Below are 17,223 nucleotides of genomic sequence, written 5' to 3'. Positions count from 1 at the left end.
TTGGGTGCTGCCATGGGAGCTGCCTCTGGCTTATCACTGCCCACTGGACAAGTGTGGATGCTGCCGGGAGTTTGCAACCTCTGGCCTCATCCCAGCTAGAGGCCACAGATGTATTGCACTTGGCAGGTCTCCAAGGTAACAYTCCTGTTCCTGCCATCTTCCTTCCTTGAGAACAGGGATTACAAAACTCACTGGGAATTTAGGGACTTTTTTCTAGGCTTTGCCAGGGCCTGTAGCTCAGGTGGCTGCTTCTCCTCTATGGCTGTGCCTGCATTGGCTCCCATGGGAGTGGGGTGCAGGGGCTGGCCCCTGGTGTTGTAGCCGATCATGTATGCTGCCAAGGTGCTAGCTCTGGGGGTGGGGGACTGCTGTGGGACAGGGGAGAGGGCTTCCCACAGCCAGTCCCCTGTGCAGGCCTCCTGCAGCCAACAACTAAAGTCCTGGGGATTTCTCCACTAAGCTGTTGTCCTGCACCAGCTGGGACACACAGGGGGCAGCACCCAGGCTCTCCCAKCCAGGATCCTACTCAGTCTCCCAGGGGCTTCACCCACCTTCCTCCTGTGCAGACCCTGCCTTGTCCCAGATCCTGAAGCATTGAGGAGCAAACCACGTTCACATGTGACASTCAGCCAGCACCCCATGTGCTGAACATTGGGCCCGGTTGGGTCCCCGTTCCTGCATCCCTGGGGAGCCCATGGATGCTCCCTCAGGGACAGATGTGGGACAGGGAATGCTGGTCATGGGAGTGCCTGAAGGATGTGTACCCCCGAGTGCAGGGGACTCAGAGCACAGGGGGCATGGAGAGCTGGGTACACCAGGCACRTTCTGGGGGCTTGGGACACGGTGGCACGGGGCCCATCGACACACATCAGCGTTCCAGTGTGGGTCCCCGTGTGGTGGCGTCGCGACACGTCGCTGGGGCTGAGGGCGGCTCCGGTGAATCACRGCGCTGCCTCTCGCCCCTCCCCGAGCCGCTTTATTAGAGCGCCGCGGTCCCGAGCGCCACCGCCCCATGGGTGAGCCGCTGTCTCTCCGCACGGACCGGGGACAGCCTTGGGGGACACCAGCCGCGACTTGAGGGAAGCCGGGAGGAGAATGCTGGCGGGTACTGGACCATGCCGAACTCGGGGGGTGCTGGGCGGATACCATGGTATGGGATCCTCGACTTGGAGCGTACTGCGGGGAGGATGCTGAGGGGACCATGGCCAGCTGGGAGGATGGATGCTGTGGGGATGGGACCATCCCAGGCTTAGAGAATGCTGAGGGAACCGACCCGAGCTCATGGGAGCATCCCTGTGCGCCCAGCACTGAGCTCCATCTCTGCCTGCAGGGCCCCTGGCACCCCCTGCCTGGATCCTCCTGCTCTGCTGGGGCCTGGCCACTTGCTGCACAGGTAAGTGGGGGTTCCTGGGGGGCCAGGGAGGCTAAGGATAGCCCYGGGCTCTATACCTCTCAGGCCTGTGCAGGGGTCTGGGGACAAGCAGTGTCCCTGTCCCTTTATGGGGTCCTCCCCTGTCATCCACTACAAAAATCTGGGGTCTCAGGGTTTTGCCCTTGACCTCCCACCTCACCCCACTCTGCTCCCCCAGATGCCATGGCCTTGCGGCCACCCAGCATCACCATCCTGCGGACTCCAGCAGAGCCCCCCCGTCCAGGTGAGAGATCCTCGGGCCATGGCAGGGTGAAGGGTGGGGAGGCTGCAGTGGGGGTCAGCTCCTGTGCCAGCTTCCAACAGACAAAAGGTGCATCTTCCAGCTTCAGCCAAGGTTTCTGGGTGCTGATGACGTGGGGGGGTGTTCCCCTTAATTGGGGGAAGGGGGCTGTGCCTGTGGGGCACTGGGGACCCTTGCAGCCCCCCAGCCTTCACACCCGCTCCGGCTGCAGGACAGAACGTGACTGTGTCATGCGAGGCATCAAGTGAGCTTCCGGARCTGACACTGCTCTACTGGCTGGAGGACGGCTCCTTCGTGGAGAGCCTGCACCCAGACGGGGCTGTGCGTGAGGGGACAGTGCAGTGAGTATGGGGACAGGCAGCCTGGGGGGCAGTGACAGCGGGGCAGGGACCCTGGGTCTGCCAGCCTGGATGGGCGCTGATTTGTTCCCGCTGGGTCCACAGAGAAGAGCAGCAGGGCTCAGGGGTGACCCTGCACCGTGATCTGCACTTCAGCTCCTTTGACACCCAACACCTGCACTCCAACTTCACCTGCGTGGTGCTCAGTCCCCTTGGTGTCGACACCAGGGAGGTGCGATGGCCATCCCCAGCACCAACCCYTGTCACTGGCCAGAGTGGGGGGCTGGGCTGAGACCTGGGAGCAGCTCATGCTGGGTGAGCATCCTGCAGTGCATCTCCCTGCTCTGACAGGCCCACTCCACTGTGTGAGCATGTGACACCTCCAGGGAGGCTCCTTTCCGTGACCTGCTTTGGGGACTGCGTGGCCCCACATGTGCTAGCTCCACTGTGACTGGGACTCCTGATGCTCCAAACTGATTCAGGAGTGCTGCCTGGGCTGGCACCGGGCCTGCCCAGAGCTGGCTCTGGGACTCCAGAGTTTATTAAACTACATCGAGGCTGCCCAGTGTCACCTGCATCCTGGGGATGGTGCTGCCCATGACTTTAAAGGGCACCTGTGGGATGAAGAGGGAGGGAAAGGAGATAGCCATGGTGTCTGTGAAGGGCGGGATCCATTCCTGACCTCCTTCCTGCYTGCTGAAAGGCTGGAGTGCCACAGTCAGTCCCAGTTCTGCCCAGRGAATACCTGGCACCATGGCTGTGCCCTGCCCTGGAGCAGAGGGTGGGTGGGTGGGGAAGCCCTGGGGTGCATGGACTGCAGGAGATAGGCCCATCACATCCTTCTCTGCACCTGGGGGGGTTGGGGCTATTCCCCAGCGTGGCACTGCTGAATCCCATCTACTGCTCCATGGGGCAGCCTTGCTAACCATCCTGTACTGGCAGGGCCCCTGCTTTTGGGTGCCAGCCCCCTTCTTGCTCCCTCAGGTAGTCATGGGGGCTGCAACCCCCCTCGGCTGCGGGACAGGCTGGGAAACAGATCCTGAACCCCTTGAGCAACCCCTGGGCTAYAGGCATCACACTTCAGGATGCTCAGAGTGGGAGGGATAGGGTTGGGGGGGTCAGAGAAGCCCCCAAATGCAGCCCCCGGGGACACCCCAGTCCCACAGGGACTCTTGGGAGCCAGGGGAAAGTGAACAGCAGAGCAGCCACCTGGGCAAGAACCTGCCTCAAGCAGCCCTGCTGCATCCCCTAGCCTGGTCAACCCGCCTGTCCCTGGGAGAGCCTCTCACAGCTCAGTCTGTGAGCTGCCTCAGCTGCCTCCTGACACCCCAGCTGCCATYCAGTAAAGGCCTCTGCCAGGCTCAGCCAGTGTCCTGGGGGCGGTGGCACTACGACCAGGCTGAGCTGGGCACAGACACCTGCCGTGCAGGACCCTGCTGTGGGTGTCTCTGTGTCCCTCACCCTGTCCTGCTGTCCCTGTCATGCTAGTGGCTCCATCCYGGAGCCCTTTTCCTTGCTGCAGTGCGGTGGCAGCAGCACACTCACTGCACAGCACGGCTCCCAGCCCTGCCATACTGTGCCATCTCGTGCCACACTGCATCCTGCTGTGCCACAATTGGCTGCCCACGGACCCCACTGCAAACCCCCTGTGAGTGCGGCTCAGAGACGCGCAAGGCTGTGTGCCCATGGCATGTCCCCCGCCATTGCCCACCCCACAACCAAGATTGAGACTTCCCTGTCCTGGCAGAGCTGGTGGGACAGGGCCATTCCTTGCCACGTGCCCATGCCCCAGCAGTGGGAGGAACTGTCCTGTGGGGACATCACCTCTCACAAAACTCACAGTTGTAGGTGCTGAGCAGAGTCAGAGCTGGAGGAGGGCAATGTCAGTGACCTYAAACATCTTGAAAAGCAGCTGAGGACCTCCTTTTTCTGATGGAAGTCCCTTGGTAGGGACACTGTAGCAGGTCTCCRTCATGAAGATGGCATCCTAGTTGAAGAGCAAGGTGCCTGTTTCCCAGAGGGAGGTGGAGGTGGAGCAGCCGACATGGATGGATTGGTGGCACTGGGATGCTCCTTAGGACACAGCAGCAGCTAAGAAGGTGGAGGCCATGTCCGACACCATCTCCTTGATGAGGTGCAGGTCTTGCTGGTGTGGGGGGCTGCCAGTRGCCAGGGTCCTGGCCAGCAAATGCTCCATGGTGGGCAGAGCTACCCTGAGAGAAACCCCCAGATGCTGCGGTGCTGCAGACAGGGAAATAACTGACTGCTCCTCATCTGGCTGGGGAGGTGTGGCAGCAGGAGCAAGGTCAGCTCAGGGTGGGTGGTGGGGCCTGGGAGGGGCTGCAGAGAGACACAGAGCAGGCTGGGGGAAAGCACTCCCATCTGCCTCACAGGYCAGAGGCCCTCCTTGGCACACATCCCAGCACTGACCGAGACACTGACACCGGTGCCAGCTGAGACTGACACAGCCCTGCCCTGTCACCCACCAGGCGCAACCCCACTGGGATCCCAGCCAGAAGCATGTCCTGAGCCTCTGGGTGCATGGGTGTGGGGCGCTTCTGACCCAAGATGTGGTGCTTGTCCCAGTCGCTGCCATGCTGCTAAGGCCAGGGTAGGCTGTGGCTCAGGTCAGCAGCAATACCTGTCCTGGGGACCCAGCTCTGCACAGCTGGGCACAGCACACTCGGAGGTTCAGAGACAAAGCAGGGGGACCATGGGGTCAGTGCTCATGACACTGGGGTGGCAGCCAACTGCTGGGCCCCCAGCTTCACTTCCAAGCCAAAGTGATCCCCCCAAGGCTTTATCACTCATGTGGCTCATCCATATCTAACTCCTCCTGTGCCACCAGCAGTGGCTTGGSCATGCTCACCCATCACCCCCACATACTGGCAGGGCTCATGTCCATCAGGAGCAGGATCCTCCCCAGACAAGGRGCCCCATCAGGCAGCAGAGAGATGGACATCAGCCAGATAAGGGGGATATTCATGAGTTATGAGGGACCATGGGGATGAGAGTTGGAGGTGCTGGGGACACCCAGGAGGAGGGGGTCCTAGGGCTTACTGGGATGGCACACAAAGGATTTGCTGTAGTGGGGGAAGTGCAAGCAGCATTGAGGGTAGGAATCCAGCTGGGAGGACGCTGGTGAGGAGGAGATGCTGTCATCTTGGGGCATCTGGGATGAGAAGTAGGCTCTGGTGTAAAGAGAGCCTGGCTGGCGTAGCCCTGGAGGCCAAGGAGGAAGGGAAAGTAAAACCATAGGGCTCCTGTGCTTGACTTACTGTAAATTAGTCTGGTTCTCGTTAGTGGCTACTTCTGCGTACTGTGACCTGTGGATGTATCCATGTGGAAGCAGGACACCCCAAAGCATCAGTGACCGTGGGTACATCCGTGGTGCAGCAGGAGCAGCTCTGAAGGGACTGTGTCTCAAGGATAAGACCGTGCTAGAGAAAGTACACCTTCAAGTGTCTGTGGCTGTGCTGGAGGTCATGCTGGAACATCTGGAAGCTTATGCATTGTTTGAACAGTTGAGAGCTAGTTGTGCCTCTGCTAAGCTGTGACTGAAAATTTCATAAATATCCTGAGTTGGAAGGGACCCACAGGGATCAYTGATTCCAGCTCCTGGCCCTGCACAGAACACTCCAAYCATCCTACACTCCCAACCATCTCCAGCCTGAGAGCATTGTCCAAATGCTTGTTAAGCTCTGGCAGCCTGGGGCTGTGACCACCGCCCTGGGGAGCCTCTTCCAGTRCCTGACCACCCTCTGGGGGAAGAACCTTTTCCTAATATCCAGTCTAAACCTCCCCTGATACATCTTCAGGCCGTTCCCTARGGTGCTGTCCCTGGTCACAGAGACGAGATCAGTGCCTGCCTCTCTGCTGCCTCTTGTGAGGAAGCTGCACACTGCAGTGAGTTTTTCTGTCACAAAGTCTGAACAAGCCAAGTGACCTCAGCCATTCCTCTTACGGCWTTCCAGTTAATTCCTCCAGCTGGGTGAACAGACTTTCCAACTGTGCCTGGATTCTGTTTTAAACTTCCATCCGAAGTCCCCAGGAAGCAGGTAGAGCAGAATATGTCCCATGGGGACAGTCACAGGGCTCCCCAAGTGGAAGGCTGGCACAGAGCAATGAGGTGAACAAAGTGCCAGAGGTCCTGCCTCTGTCCCTGSACACCAGGCTAGCCAACCCCCTGTGAACAGAGGTCACCAGCCAAGTGCCCCAGCTCCCCGTCCAGAGTGAGCAGGGAGCTGCTGGCACCTCCAAGCATTTCCAAGGGGGCCCTCTGTTCCTCACACTGTGGCACAAGGGGCGTTAATGGTTGGTGCAGACCTTGGACTGCACTCCTGGCGGGTGGGGAAATGCCATGGGGTGCTGGCCCGTGAAAACATAAAAGAGCAGCATTACGTGAGACAGAAGGTATTGCTGCCAGTCCTGCTGACTGACCCCACTCCCGGCCACAGCTGAGAAGTTTGGCCAAGYGGGAAGCTGGGCACGGACAAACCCATCTGCTGGCATCCACAGAAAGAGTAAGTCACTGTCTTTGTTTTGGTTGTAAAGGAGGGGGATAAATAAGAGAGAAACATTTAATAGCTTGCATTTTCTTGAATGAGGCTTTTTCTCTCCCTTTCCAGTAACTCTTCCTGGCATGTATTTTTGTTTCRAATTTGTTGCTCTGTAATCAAGGTGAAGTAACAGATTCTGCAAAGTTTGTCTTTCATGTGTTGCAATTGTTTATACACTGTATCAGTGTGCTTAAGGTAATAATTAACAGTCCAATGAATAATAATCACACAGAATGGTGGAATAATTTTGCTCCATTTTGCAAAGATTACTTTAGGTAAATCTTTAAAGGTGACAGAAATTTTAATGGAAATTATTCCAGCTAATGGGAGTTGAGACATTTTACTCAGTTAAAACTGCCTTGAGAAGAACACTGGAAAAGAAGTTTCAAGGAAAGAGCATCTAGGACCTCTCTTTTATTCTAGCATTTAATTTATAAATAAAGTCAGTGATACAGTATGGACAAACTAAAGTAAATATATTATCTCCATATAGCTCTGGAGTCTCAAAGGCAGTGACAGCATCCACTGAGTGGTGAGAGCTGAGATATCCAGCCTCAAAATGCCCTGCTCCAGGGCAGGATTCAGTCTCCAGCTTTTTAGTGACCACTAATATTGCATACCAGTTTTTTTATCATGCAGCTTTCTACTCTCACTTTTTTYCCCACCTAATGTAGGATTTGAACAATAGAAAATAAAGTGCTACAATACACTGTCATTTTCAGCATTATGTTTTGGATTAACAAATCTTTAGTTTTATGTAACGTTTAAATTGAACTTTTGTCCAGGTCATGTTAGAAAGGGTACTGGGAAGCRACCAAAATTGCAGTCAARCTTTCTTTCCTAAAGTTCACTCAGTRTAAGTGCCCTTGTTCCAGRSAGTAGTTGGTTTGACATACAAAAAWGAGAATTTCAAAAKGTCTTTTMAAAATGAATGTAAGCACTTCAGTGTTGTAGTGCTCAGCTTGAGYCGCCAAGGATAACTCTGGTTTTTGGAAAGTGCTGACTATCCATCCTTGGGACACCTGGTTTCCCAGAAAGTATCCCTTTCTGAGGACACATGAACAAACAGGGTTTTGACTATGCATATCTTACAATTGCAATTGTACTTCTGTATGAAAATACAATTCCTTTGTGCATTTGTGAGCCTGTGCATTCATGTTTTATGCAGAGGTATACACCTGTGGGTTTTTTTGAATATTGGACTTTAAATCCCAGGGAGCACAGCTCCGCCAATCATTCTACCTTACATCTRTGCAGAACAGTTCTCTCCTCCCATGCTGGTAAAGCTTTGTACCACATCCTTCTCACTTTTCATTTATGTAAATGGCTATGCTGATGCAATTCAAATGTGAATAACCAGGCCCGTGCATGTCTGCCTTCCTGGACAGCATACACTGTGCACACCTCCAAGCTGGAATAGCTCCAGTGTGTTCCAGCAAAGCAAATCCTGCCGCTCATTCTGGTCCCCTGCTCTTTATTAGGAAAAGTGCAGGCTGCATGTATGAAACACAGCATGAAAATTAACATCTTGCACGTGCCTCCTTTTGGCTCTCTCAGGGCTGGGAATAATCAGGCTGTGACCTGCTAAGGGTGACCTTCATCTGGGGGGAAAAGGAGGAATCACCACTCCTAATTCTTTGGAAGGAGAAGATTTCCTCCTTTCCCATGAGTTTTCTCCTGTTATTCTGCCTCCCTGCACGTCCATATCATAGCCTTCCCTGCTGTAATGTTTGCCTCTGTTGTGGACAGAAGCTTTGCACAGGATGGACARGCTTGAGGACTTTACAGAGGTATTTATAGATGAATTGCCTGTCCTGAAGTCTGTGTGCACCTGAATACAAAAATACTSACATGGTGAACATTTCAAGGGTCAGTGTGTTGTTCAAGTTCACCTATTTTATCTTGCATTTTTATCTTGCTGGGAAGGAATTTGTTCCACTATACTTGAGCATTCCACTGCCACAGCCTAATGCATGTAGCCCASGCCTCTGCTGCACAAGAAGATGTAAATATAATTTTCAACTTACTGACAACAAGAAYGGATCATGTGGCAGGCTGAAAGGCACATAAAAGCACATAGGTTTTGGTTACCCCCAGTGAGGGAAGAGCACTTAGATAATTTACCAAGTTCAGTTTTGAAATCCTATTCTTGTTTCCTGAGTTCARAAGTCTTCCAGTATAAACTGGAAAGCTGAGAAAGGCTTCTATGATTTTTACAGAACTTCTATACCTGCTGTGTTATACAAGTAAATGTCAAATAGCTTAYGGAAACTAGTTGTAAAATCCATTGTGTCAGGTGTATGAAACTTTAAATAGTTGTRTTGATTATACTGGAAGTCTAGCTAAATTTTGCAGGAAATTTAGGGAAGAGAAGAAAGTATACCCACCAGTTTTCCCTAGAAAATTGCATAGAAATTCTTGACATTTAGCACAATCTGTTGCATTCTTTGCATTTCTATATGTTATGTCTAAAATTATTTGGTGAGTTAAAGAGATAAATTATCTCTGCTAAGGGAAATGGGTAATGCTCAGCAAGCGACCATGGTGGAAAGATCTACCACACATCCCACATTCTCCAGTTTTCTGAAGATACTCTATCTTCTTTTTCATTTTAGAGATGATGGAGAACACAGAACCACAACAGGCAAGAAAACCCYATATTTTATTTCATCTTAGTGGCAATACTAAAACAAAGGGCTCTGTGTATCTCCAAGAGCTCTGGTGAAGGCAGTTCTCTTCCCTAAAAATGAAAGCAAATAGAAAAGTGGAGACAGCAATGTGGTTTGATTAAGAACCATATAATGCACATTTTTCTGTGGATAGTTGTTAGCTAAAGTAAAGATTCATTGCAGGTGATTTTGACACTTCACAGACACATAACCTGCAACATATATTTCAATTCTTGGGTTCACTCACCAAAGCCACACAGAAACTATATCCTGAGAACTYGATAGGTTTCTGCTTTGCAGGGAGCAGAGGAGGATAGATTTCTCGAGATAAAATTTTATGGAATGCCAGAATTTGGAATTTTGTTTGGATTCTGATGGATGGAGCCCAAATGTTATGTTATGTGTTATGTTATGTTTAAGCTAAATCTGAAACAGAATTTTCTTTGGTTGACTGCAAAGCAGTAGGCAACTAAAGGTTCTCCATTCTTCAGGTACTGAGAAAAATAAAGGAAACAAGAGTTAAGACTAATGAGGATGAATCAAGTATTTTAGTCTAATGTTTTATGAATATTAAGTCCTCAAACATTAAGTGGAAAAAGCAATATCACCCTTTTTGACACAGGTGGGAGTTTGAATCTCTTTTACTTAGTAAAAGAAATTATTATATTTTATTTAGTCCAAACTCACTTCTCAATATTGTCTAGGATTTTATTTCCTCTAACACAGAAAAATCCACATAATTTCATTTAATTATGAAACTGTGTTGATATTACAGATTTCTGGTTTATCACAACTGTTAGTCACTATTAAGGACCGAGGAAATAAGCGTTGTGGAGGTCTAGTAATAGGATTTTCAATGCGATTAGATGCTTAGATAGTGGAAACATTACTAGCAGCAATGATRACACAACAGCTACAGCTTGGGTGAGTCTGACCTTTGGAGTTAAACATCAGCCAGCAGTTGGACTGGTATTTCTGGTATGTTCCACAACATAGATTAAATATTTGATTTAAGAACTTCAATATTTGCACCCTTCTGTCATGGTTTGGGAATTGCATTCTCCAACTTAGTACTCCCACTAAAAAAGCCTCCCAYATTCCCCTCTCTCCACTTCCAGCTGGAGAAACAAAAGGCAAAGCTCAYGGGTTGAAAGAAGAACAGTTTACTGGAAACAGCAATGWGATAAGARAACAAACAACAMCACCAACAGTATTAATAACAGAAGTCCATAAAAYTGTAGGTGTATTGCCATGTTTTCTGAAGTGCTGCACACAAGCATTCTAGATGCGAATCAATCTTTTTACATGACAAGGAACAAATTCTGCCCAGCATGTGCCCTACTGCTGCTTTCACTAGAACCTGTCGTCTTTGGTCAAAATTTGTCTCTAATGCTTCTTGGTGCTTCAAAACAGTTACATCAAATCAGACAAACTTTCCAACATCTTTATAATTTATGTTAAAAAATTACATTCTGCTTCATTGCCTGTAACATCGTATAATAATATGTCAGGAAAACATCCAGCCCTACTCTGAAAGCCAAAGGGCTGGCAGCTGAGAATCCAAGAATCCCACCAAACATGCTCCCAACCATTTGAGGTGGCCCATGGCTGGGATAGAAACTTGCTCTATAGTCATAGGTATGTGTGGAGTTGCTATTTTGCTTTGCGAGGGTAAATGAAGTGTGGGCAGAGCAGCTGCCAAAGCCTGGATCTATTCTGTAATAGCTGCTGCGCAAGACATAATGAAAGAAGGTCCCTGGTCCCCAAAATTACAGGCTGGTGTAGATGTAGCTTTACTACCCCRCCTTTAACTCCTCTTCCCACTGCCCTTCCCAGTATATCCTCACTCAGTTTAAGGGAAAGGTTATCACAATGGTTACTTAGTAATTCATGTAGTCATGGTTTCACTCTGGCCAAATGCCMGGCACCCACAATAGCTACCCATTTGCTCTCTCCTGCCACAGCTGGGCAGCAGAGAGAAAGAAAGAAAAACAAGGGGTTCATGAGTTGAGATAAGAAAACTGGAAGGAAACACTCCAAGGACAAAACAGGCTCAACTTAAGAGTTGCAAGGTGGATTTATTACTAACAGAGTCAGAGAAGAATAATGAGAAGTAAATATAAGCCCTTAAGACACCATTCTTTTCCCCAACCCTCTCCCTCCTTCCCACTGGCAGCGCAGGGAGCAGGGTATGGGGGGTTTGCTCATTTCATCACCGAGATTTTCTTCTGCTGCTCAGGGAGAGGAGCCCTTCCCCTGTGTCACTGTGGGGCCCCTCCCACGGGAGACAGTTCTCCACAAACTGCTCCAGTGTGGTCCAAATCTGACAAGCAGCAGTCGTCCCAAAACTGCTGCAACTTGGGTCTCCCATGGGCAGACAGTTGTCCCAAAACTGCTGTGATGTGGGTCACTCATCCACGGGGCTCACTGTCCTGCAAGGACAGGCTGCTCCAGCCTGAAAGCTGGGCCCCTCTCTCCATTGGGTCTCCCACTGTCTCTCAGCCTCCTCCAGGCACCCACCCACTGTGGCGTGGGCACCTCCCCCATGGGCTGTGAGTGGATCTCTGCATCCCCCGTGAACCCCATGGGCTGCAGGGGCACAACTGCTCCACCATGGTCATCATCACAGCCTGCAGAGGAATCTCAGCTCTGGCACCTGGAGCACCTCCTCCCCCATCTTCTCCACTGACCTTGGTGTTTCCATGTTGTTTTCCTCACACATTCTCACCTCCTCACACATTCTCACCTCCTCCTCTTTCTCTGGCTAAATAAAACTCCGTGAGTTTTTGTTTTGAATTTCTTTTTACATATGTTATCACAGAGGTGTTTCCACCATCTCTAATTGGCCCAGCCCTGGCCAGCGACATGTCCATCAGGGATTGTCTCTGCTGGAAATGGTGGGAGCTTCTAGGACCTTCTCACAGAAGCCATCTTTGTGGCCCCCCCACTACCAAAACCCGAGCCAAATAAAACCAACACACTGGTGTAAAACAAAACTATTGCCTCTAGCCCTTCTCAGACTTTCTCACTCAGTGAAGTGGAGAACAGGSTCCTTTGTCACCCCTGTCTGTTGGGAAACAAAGGAAGCAGAAAGGAAAAACAAGCAGGAATTGTCCTGCACAACTCCTCTGCCTGTCCTGTCCTTACTTCTGCACACACCAGGCCAAGGAGCTGCCTGCATAGAGAAGAGAGTRTCCAAGATGTCTTATAAGCAGATGAAAACAGAGCAAAAGAATACCAAACATGAGTCACAATCCCTTTCCTAAATCAGTGTAGTTGTGCTTTCCCCTTAATACAGAACTGTAATATGGCTCTGAATATGTACAACAGATAATGAGTGGGAAAAGCGAAGTGATATTAACCATTGAGAGATGTTTACTATAATAAAGAAATTGTTTTTCCTCAGTAGGTAAAACAAAGTTATCTAAATCACTCAGTAAAAGGAGGAGACACTTGGCAGCTTGGCAGCTGTACTAATGAAGCCAATAGTCTACCCTGCTTTCTCCATTTGTCTGACTCTCATTTTGGCCACATTCSTTGGCATACATATCAGTTTTGTGAGAAGTCAGAAGAACCACACGCTAATTTTCACTAAGGAAAACACAATTCGCAACTGCAGCTGTTCTGTGGCTATCCGTGACTGCGATTACTGCCTGGCAAACTTGATGTGCAACTGCAAAACAGTGCTGCTTTCTACCATGGAAAAAACTACCTACAAGAGCCACCTGACCATCTGGTTCACAGACACCTCTGTGCTGGAGATGCTCCTCAACTTCACAAGAGTGTGGGATTTGAAACTGTCCTTCTGTGGCACCACTCCTCTCCCAACAGAATATTTGGCRATTTGGGGACTTCGAAAACTCCGGGTAAACAAGGTCAAGGGACAATTTCCAGAGCAGAGTGTAACCATCTCCAGCAGCAGCAACAATGACAAAGAAGGCTTGCTTGGGGTGCACAACAAAGATAGGCAAATGTTTGCACATATTTCTTTTCTGGATACCTCACTTTTCAATGGATATTCATTGCTGAAGTCATACAGTGTGGAAAATGTCTCTAGTATCATGAAGCACTTTCCCAGCCTGCTGTACTCTGATGTTTTCTCAACCTCAGATAACAAGAGCTATSTTGTAACATTCATTTACTGAGTTATTGAACATAGTCAGTAGTGAGAGGCATGGCAACCTGCTAAGACAGTGATGGGATGCCTTTAAATCTGTCTGGAGCTGTTAGGGCCTGTAAGAAAACTCTACAAGGAGGTGTCTGAAGTAAGAGGTTCTTCAGAGTAATTCAATGAACTCTTTCTTAAAGAACAAAGTAAATGTGAAACAACTGTTTTACAAAGCACTGTTATTTTTTTTGTTTATATAATGGAAGCTGAGAATTGAAATCTGCAGATAAATTTTGTTTTAAGGTTGTGCTTCAGACACAAGGCATAACCTTGTAGCTCCCATTGCAGAAGAACCCAAGCTTCTCAGAGAATCACTCAGGTTAGATGGCAGCTCAGCAGGTAAATTCACATGGTTGCTTTGCAAGATGAAAGATTACACTCAGATTTAGGAAACAGAGATATTGGACGTCCCTCTGTGAAGCAGGTGAGTATTTCCCTGCATCTGTCCTTTCCTCCTTATCTCACACATAATCTTTATTTCCAAATCAYAGAACATTTTGGGTTGGAAGGGACCCACRAGCATCATCAAGTCTACCTCTTAAATGAATGGCCCATATGGGGACTGAGCTCACAACCTGGCTGTTATTAGCACTGAGCCAATCTCGGCATCCTCTTCAGTGCAATCCCATGCTGACAGCACAACTGCTTCAGGATCAGACTAAGCAGCTCAGCAGCTGGGTCCTGAAAGCTCTGAAGGATGGAGCCTGCACAATCTCATTGGGSAACCTGCCACACTGCTGTTATAAACACATATTATAGTGCTGGCTTTSGCAAATATTAAAATGARTGCTAGCTGTTGCTTTTTTGCATAAGTAGTTTAGTTATRTAGACRCRGTGGTGAAATAATCACTAGTGTTTTTAGTTTTTCTTTTGTAACTCAGATACAGTTATAATACAGCTGATGCTGTTGTTTTAGAGTAYTTGTGGTTAACTTACAATAACTRAAGTGTTATAGCTTGTAACTTAAACATTTCCATAAAAGATTTTTTTGCACATTATAGCAAAACTATGCAAAAGCTGCAGGGAGAGCCACTAAGGYTCTGAATGGASCCCTGGCTRCAGCTGCACTGACCAAAAATATAAGATAAAGAGAAAAGAATGCATGAAAAAAGAATCGCAGCTTAACACCTCTTAACTACAAACTGTTAAATCAGCACAGACCTGACAGCAAAAAAACATGGAGTAGAAGGAAGRGGGGCTTTAAAATGTAAAGTRAAGAGATCRTTTAGTCAGAGAAGCTCATWAAACTTCCRTCCACAAAGGAGCCTGKCTGRTGGGACCCCCAACCTTCAGACAATCATATCTGCATGGACAGGCCMGGGGTGTCGTGAYCCATTAGGGGCCACTGCTATGGACACTTCYCYATCRACAWRGACCATCTGCTGAAACTACRGAATAGGGGCCACRTGTACRYGACCCCAGGAGCATWAACATCATCACTGCCCATGCTCTAAAAAGGTGGATCCAYGTTAAACAATTCCTGAAAAAGTTTGAATATGCATAAATCCGTATGAATATGCATTAAGCTAATGCAATATGAAATGTATTTAAAGAAGTCTCCTGTCAATAGCAGGCGTGCCTCTGGCAGATTGCCAAGCACCCGGCATCATATCCTTTTGCTTTTATGTACCCTATTGTCCTTTATTAAACCTTTTAAATTCTAACAAAAGAGTGAACTTCRTTTTTCACACTGCCTTGTGTGTCCTCACTGGGAAACTTTTGTCCATGGATGAACCTTAGCCTTCCTTACTTCTGGCTAAGCATGTCCAGTTCCCTCACACTTTGCTCACAATCACACGTGCCAGCCCCCGCCCATCTTGATGGCTCTCCACCCACTTCAGCTGATCTGTATTTTTCCAGGGAAAGGCTGCCTCCTGATGGATGTGCTGACACCTGCAATTTCCCCAAATGCAGGGAACTTCAACTTTTGTGTTAATGGCAAACTGCTCATGTTCTCCCATACGAGAAAGTCGAAATACCCCATCCGGTGACTCTCATTTGCCAAGGGAGCCGAGGCTTCGGGCAAACAATCGGCAGATGAGTTGCAGGAGACAGGTTGTCATCCCCCCAAAAAACATACACCAGGACTATTAAAATAGTGTTAAGCGTGCTCCCTGCCCCTGTCTGCAAAATTTGGATTCAGTGAGATATGATTAAGGCTAGATTCATCCATATAGTACAATAAAGGCTTTGAAATAGCAAGTCCTAAGAATGTTGCACTGCCAGCAATGGAYTACATGAAACTGAGATAAAAATGTAAGAAAACTTCTGCCCAGAGAAGTGTGGYTGCCCCATCCCTGAAGTGTCCAAGGCCAGGCTGGATGGAGCTTGGAGCAATCTAGTCTAGTTGAAGGTGTCTCTGCCCATGGCAGGGGGGATGGAAGCGGGTGGTCTTTAAKGACCTTTCCAACCCAAACCAATCTGGGATTCCATGATTCTCTGTGCACATAGGGAAATGGCTATCAGGATTCTGAGGAACCAGTGAAAGTGCTACAATTTTAAAGCAAGAGTATTGCTATGATAAATAGTTATATTGATATAACGGTAGCCAATGATGGAGCAGTTTTCTAGGAAGCAAAACTTAATTTTTCAGAATACTTAAATACATGTCCACTGTGAGCTTTTCCACTGAAATCAACAATGTTCTAATTATGGAATTTAAGGGATCCATTTGCAATTGCAAATAGATTTAAGCATGCTGGTGTTTGCAAGCAGGGTATTGAACTCCATTTAACTCAGAGAACAATTGAATCAGCTACTGTATAGACATAGTTTTCTTTGTCAGCACCTTGGACACAAAACACAAGCCTTTCCCCCAAATTACAAATACTTCTAGTGATATCTCTCAAGACCGTATATTACAGGCAGAGGCACATAATTCACATCGTCTGCCCAGGATTCCCCTTCTCCAGCTGTATGTGCAAGAGAAGTAAACTTGCCTTCACAAACTGRCAACTCATCAGTCCTGCACAGGATAGTGTTATGTTAAAAGAGCTGGTACACACAAATATATTGATTTCTAAGTGCTACCAATRCTCTCTCCACAATCTGGGAAAATGAAAGATGACGTTCAGCAAAGATCTGCTGCCCTCTGGTAAAAAATGTGCTGAAATCACAGTAATTCCCCATTGCTATGACAGCGGTGTCCAACAATTCACACATGCAGCATCAGCTGGAGATGTATGTATTTGGGCCTTGTTGGGAAGAAACGAGGTTAGTAWATCTATGGGCTTTCTCACAGAGCAAATTAAAGTTCCAGTTACTTCTGCCACTGTAGTGTTCTGAATGAGGCTCGTGCACAAGACCTTTTACTCCTGTAAATTTTACTCTGCCCAAGTAAGCACTGAAGGTATTTTTCCTGGAAAAACAAACAAAAAAAAATCCTCAACTACAGAYATCCACAGCACCGATATTGCGATGATCTTTCTAACGCCCCTATTCTGCTCCAGCGGATACCAAGAACCTGATTTTCCCAATTCTATTTTATATGGCTTTGCCCTACGGAAGTACTGCATTAGCAGCTCACAGAAATTTTCCAGAGCAACGTCTCCAAGACCTCTGTACGCCTAGTATAATGCAACAAATTTTGCATTACAAACTTGTCTCGTAAGATGAACCTTTCGCTTAAGGTTACTCACGTTATACTTACATCACCCCCCGCCCCCTCTGCACAAGATGGCGGCGGCCGTGAGGCGGCAGCGGGGCGGGCGGCTCGAGCCCCGGCTCCGCGCGCTGTCCGCCGCGCAGGCGCAGTGCCGAGCCCGCCGGTGGCCGAGCCGGCGGCAGGGGGCGCTGCGGGCGGCGGTGCCATGCTCG

The 17,223-nt window shown here is 48.9% G+C and overlaps 2 protein-coding genes across 4 annotated transcripts; both read left to right on the top strand.

Annotated features, from left to right (window-relative positions):
* The first annotated feature begins 321 nt into the window (after positions 1-321).
* IL18BP (interleukin 18 binding protein) lies at positions 322-2,743 on the top strand. 2 transcript variants are annotated; one of them, XM_057376998.1, is made up of 5 exons: positions 322-1,105; positions 1,331-1,393; positions 1,590-1,655; positions 1,885-2,014; positions 2,117-2,743. In XM_057376998.1, the coding sequence occupies exons 1-5, from the start codon at positions 1,096-1,098 to the stop codon at positions 2,301-2,303; spliced, it is 456 nt and encodes a 151-aa protein (XP_057232981.1). In that variant the 5' UTR covers positions 322-1,095; the 3' UTR covers positions 2,304-2,743. The 2 variants fall into 2 exon arrangements, with proteins under 2 accessions (XP_057232981.1, XP_057232979.1); XM_057376996.1 differs by having other exon boundaries at positions 322-1,150.
* Positions 2,744-5,147: 2,404 nt separating this feature from the next.
* Positions 5,148-14,644, top strand: CUNH21orf62 (chromosome unknown C21orf62 homolog). Of its 2 annotated transcripts, none has more exons than XM_057376995.1 (2): positions 5,148-6,534; positions 12,649-14,644. In XM_057376995.1, exon 2 carries the CDS (start codon positions 12,716-12,718, stop codon positions 13,382-13,384), a length of 669 nt encoding a protein of 222 aa, XP_057232978.1. In that variant the 5' UTR covers positions 5,148-6,534; positions 12,649-12,715; the 3' UTR covers positions 13,385-14,644. The 2 variants fall into 2 exon arrangements, with proteins under 2 accessions (XP_057232978.1, XP_057232977.1); XM_057376994.1 differs by having other exon boundaries at positions 12,646-14,644.
* The last annotated feature ends 2,579 nt before the right edge of the window (positions 14,645-17,223 follow it).

This window comes from Malurus melanocephalus, unplaced genomic scaffold (genome assembly GCF_030028575.1).
Source record: "Malurus melanocephalus ecotype Western Australia unplaced genomic scaffold, MMel_1.1 scaffold_298, whole genome shotgun sequence".
Taxonomy (NCBI): Eukaryota; Metazoa; Chordata; class Aves; order Passeriformes; family Maluridae; genus Malurus; species Malurus melanocephalus.
The sequence above is the reverse complement of the archived record's forward strand: the minus strand, read 5'-3'. Positions and strand labels throughout refer to the sequence as shown.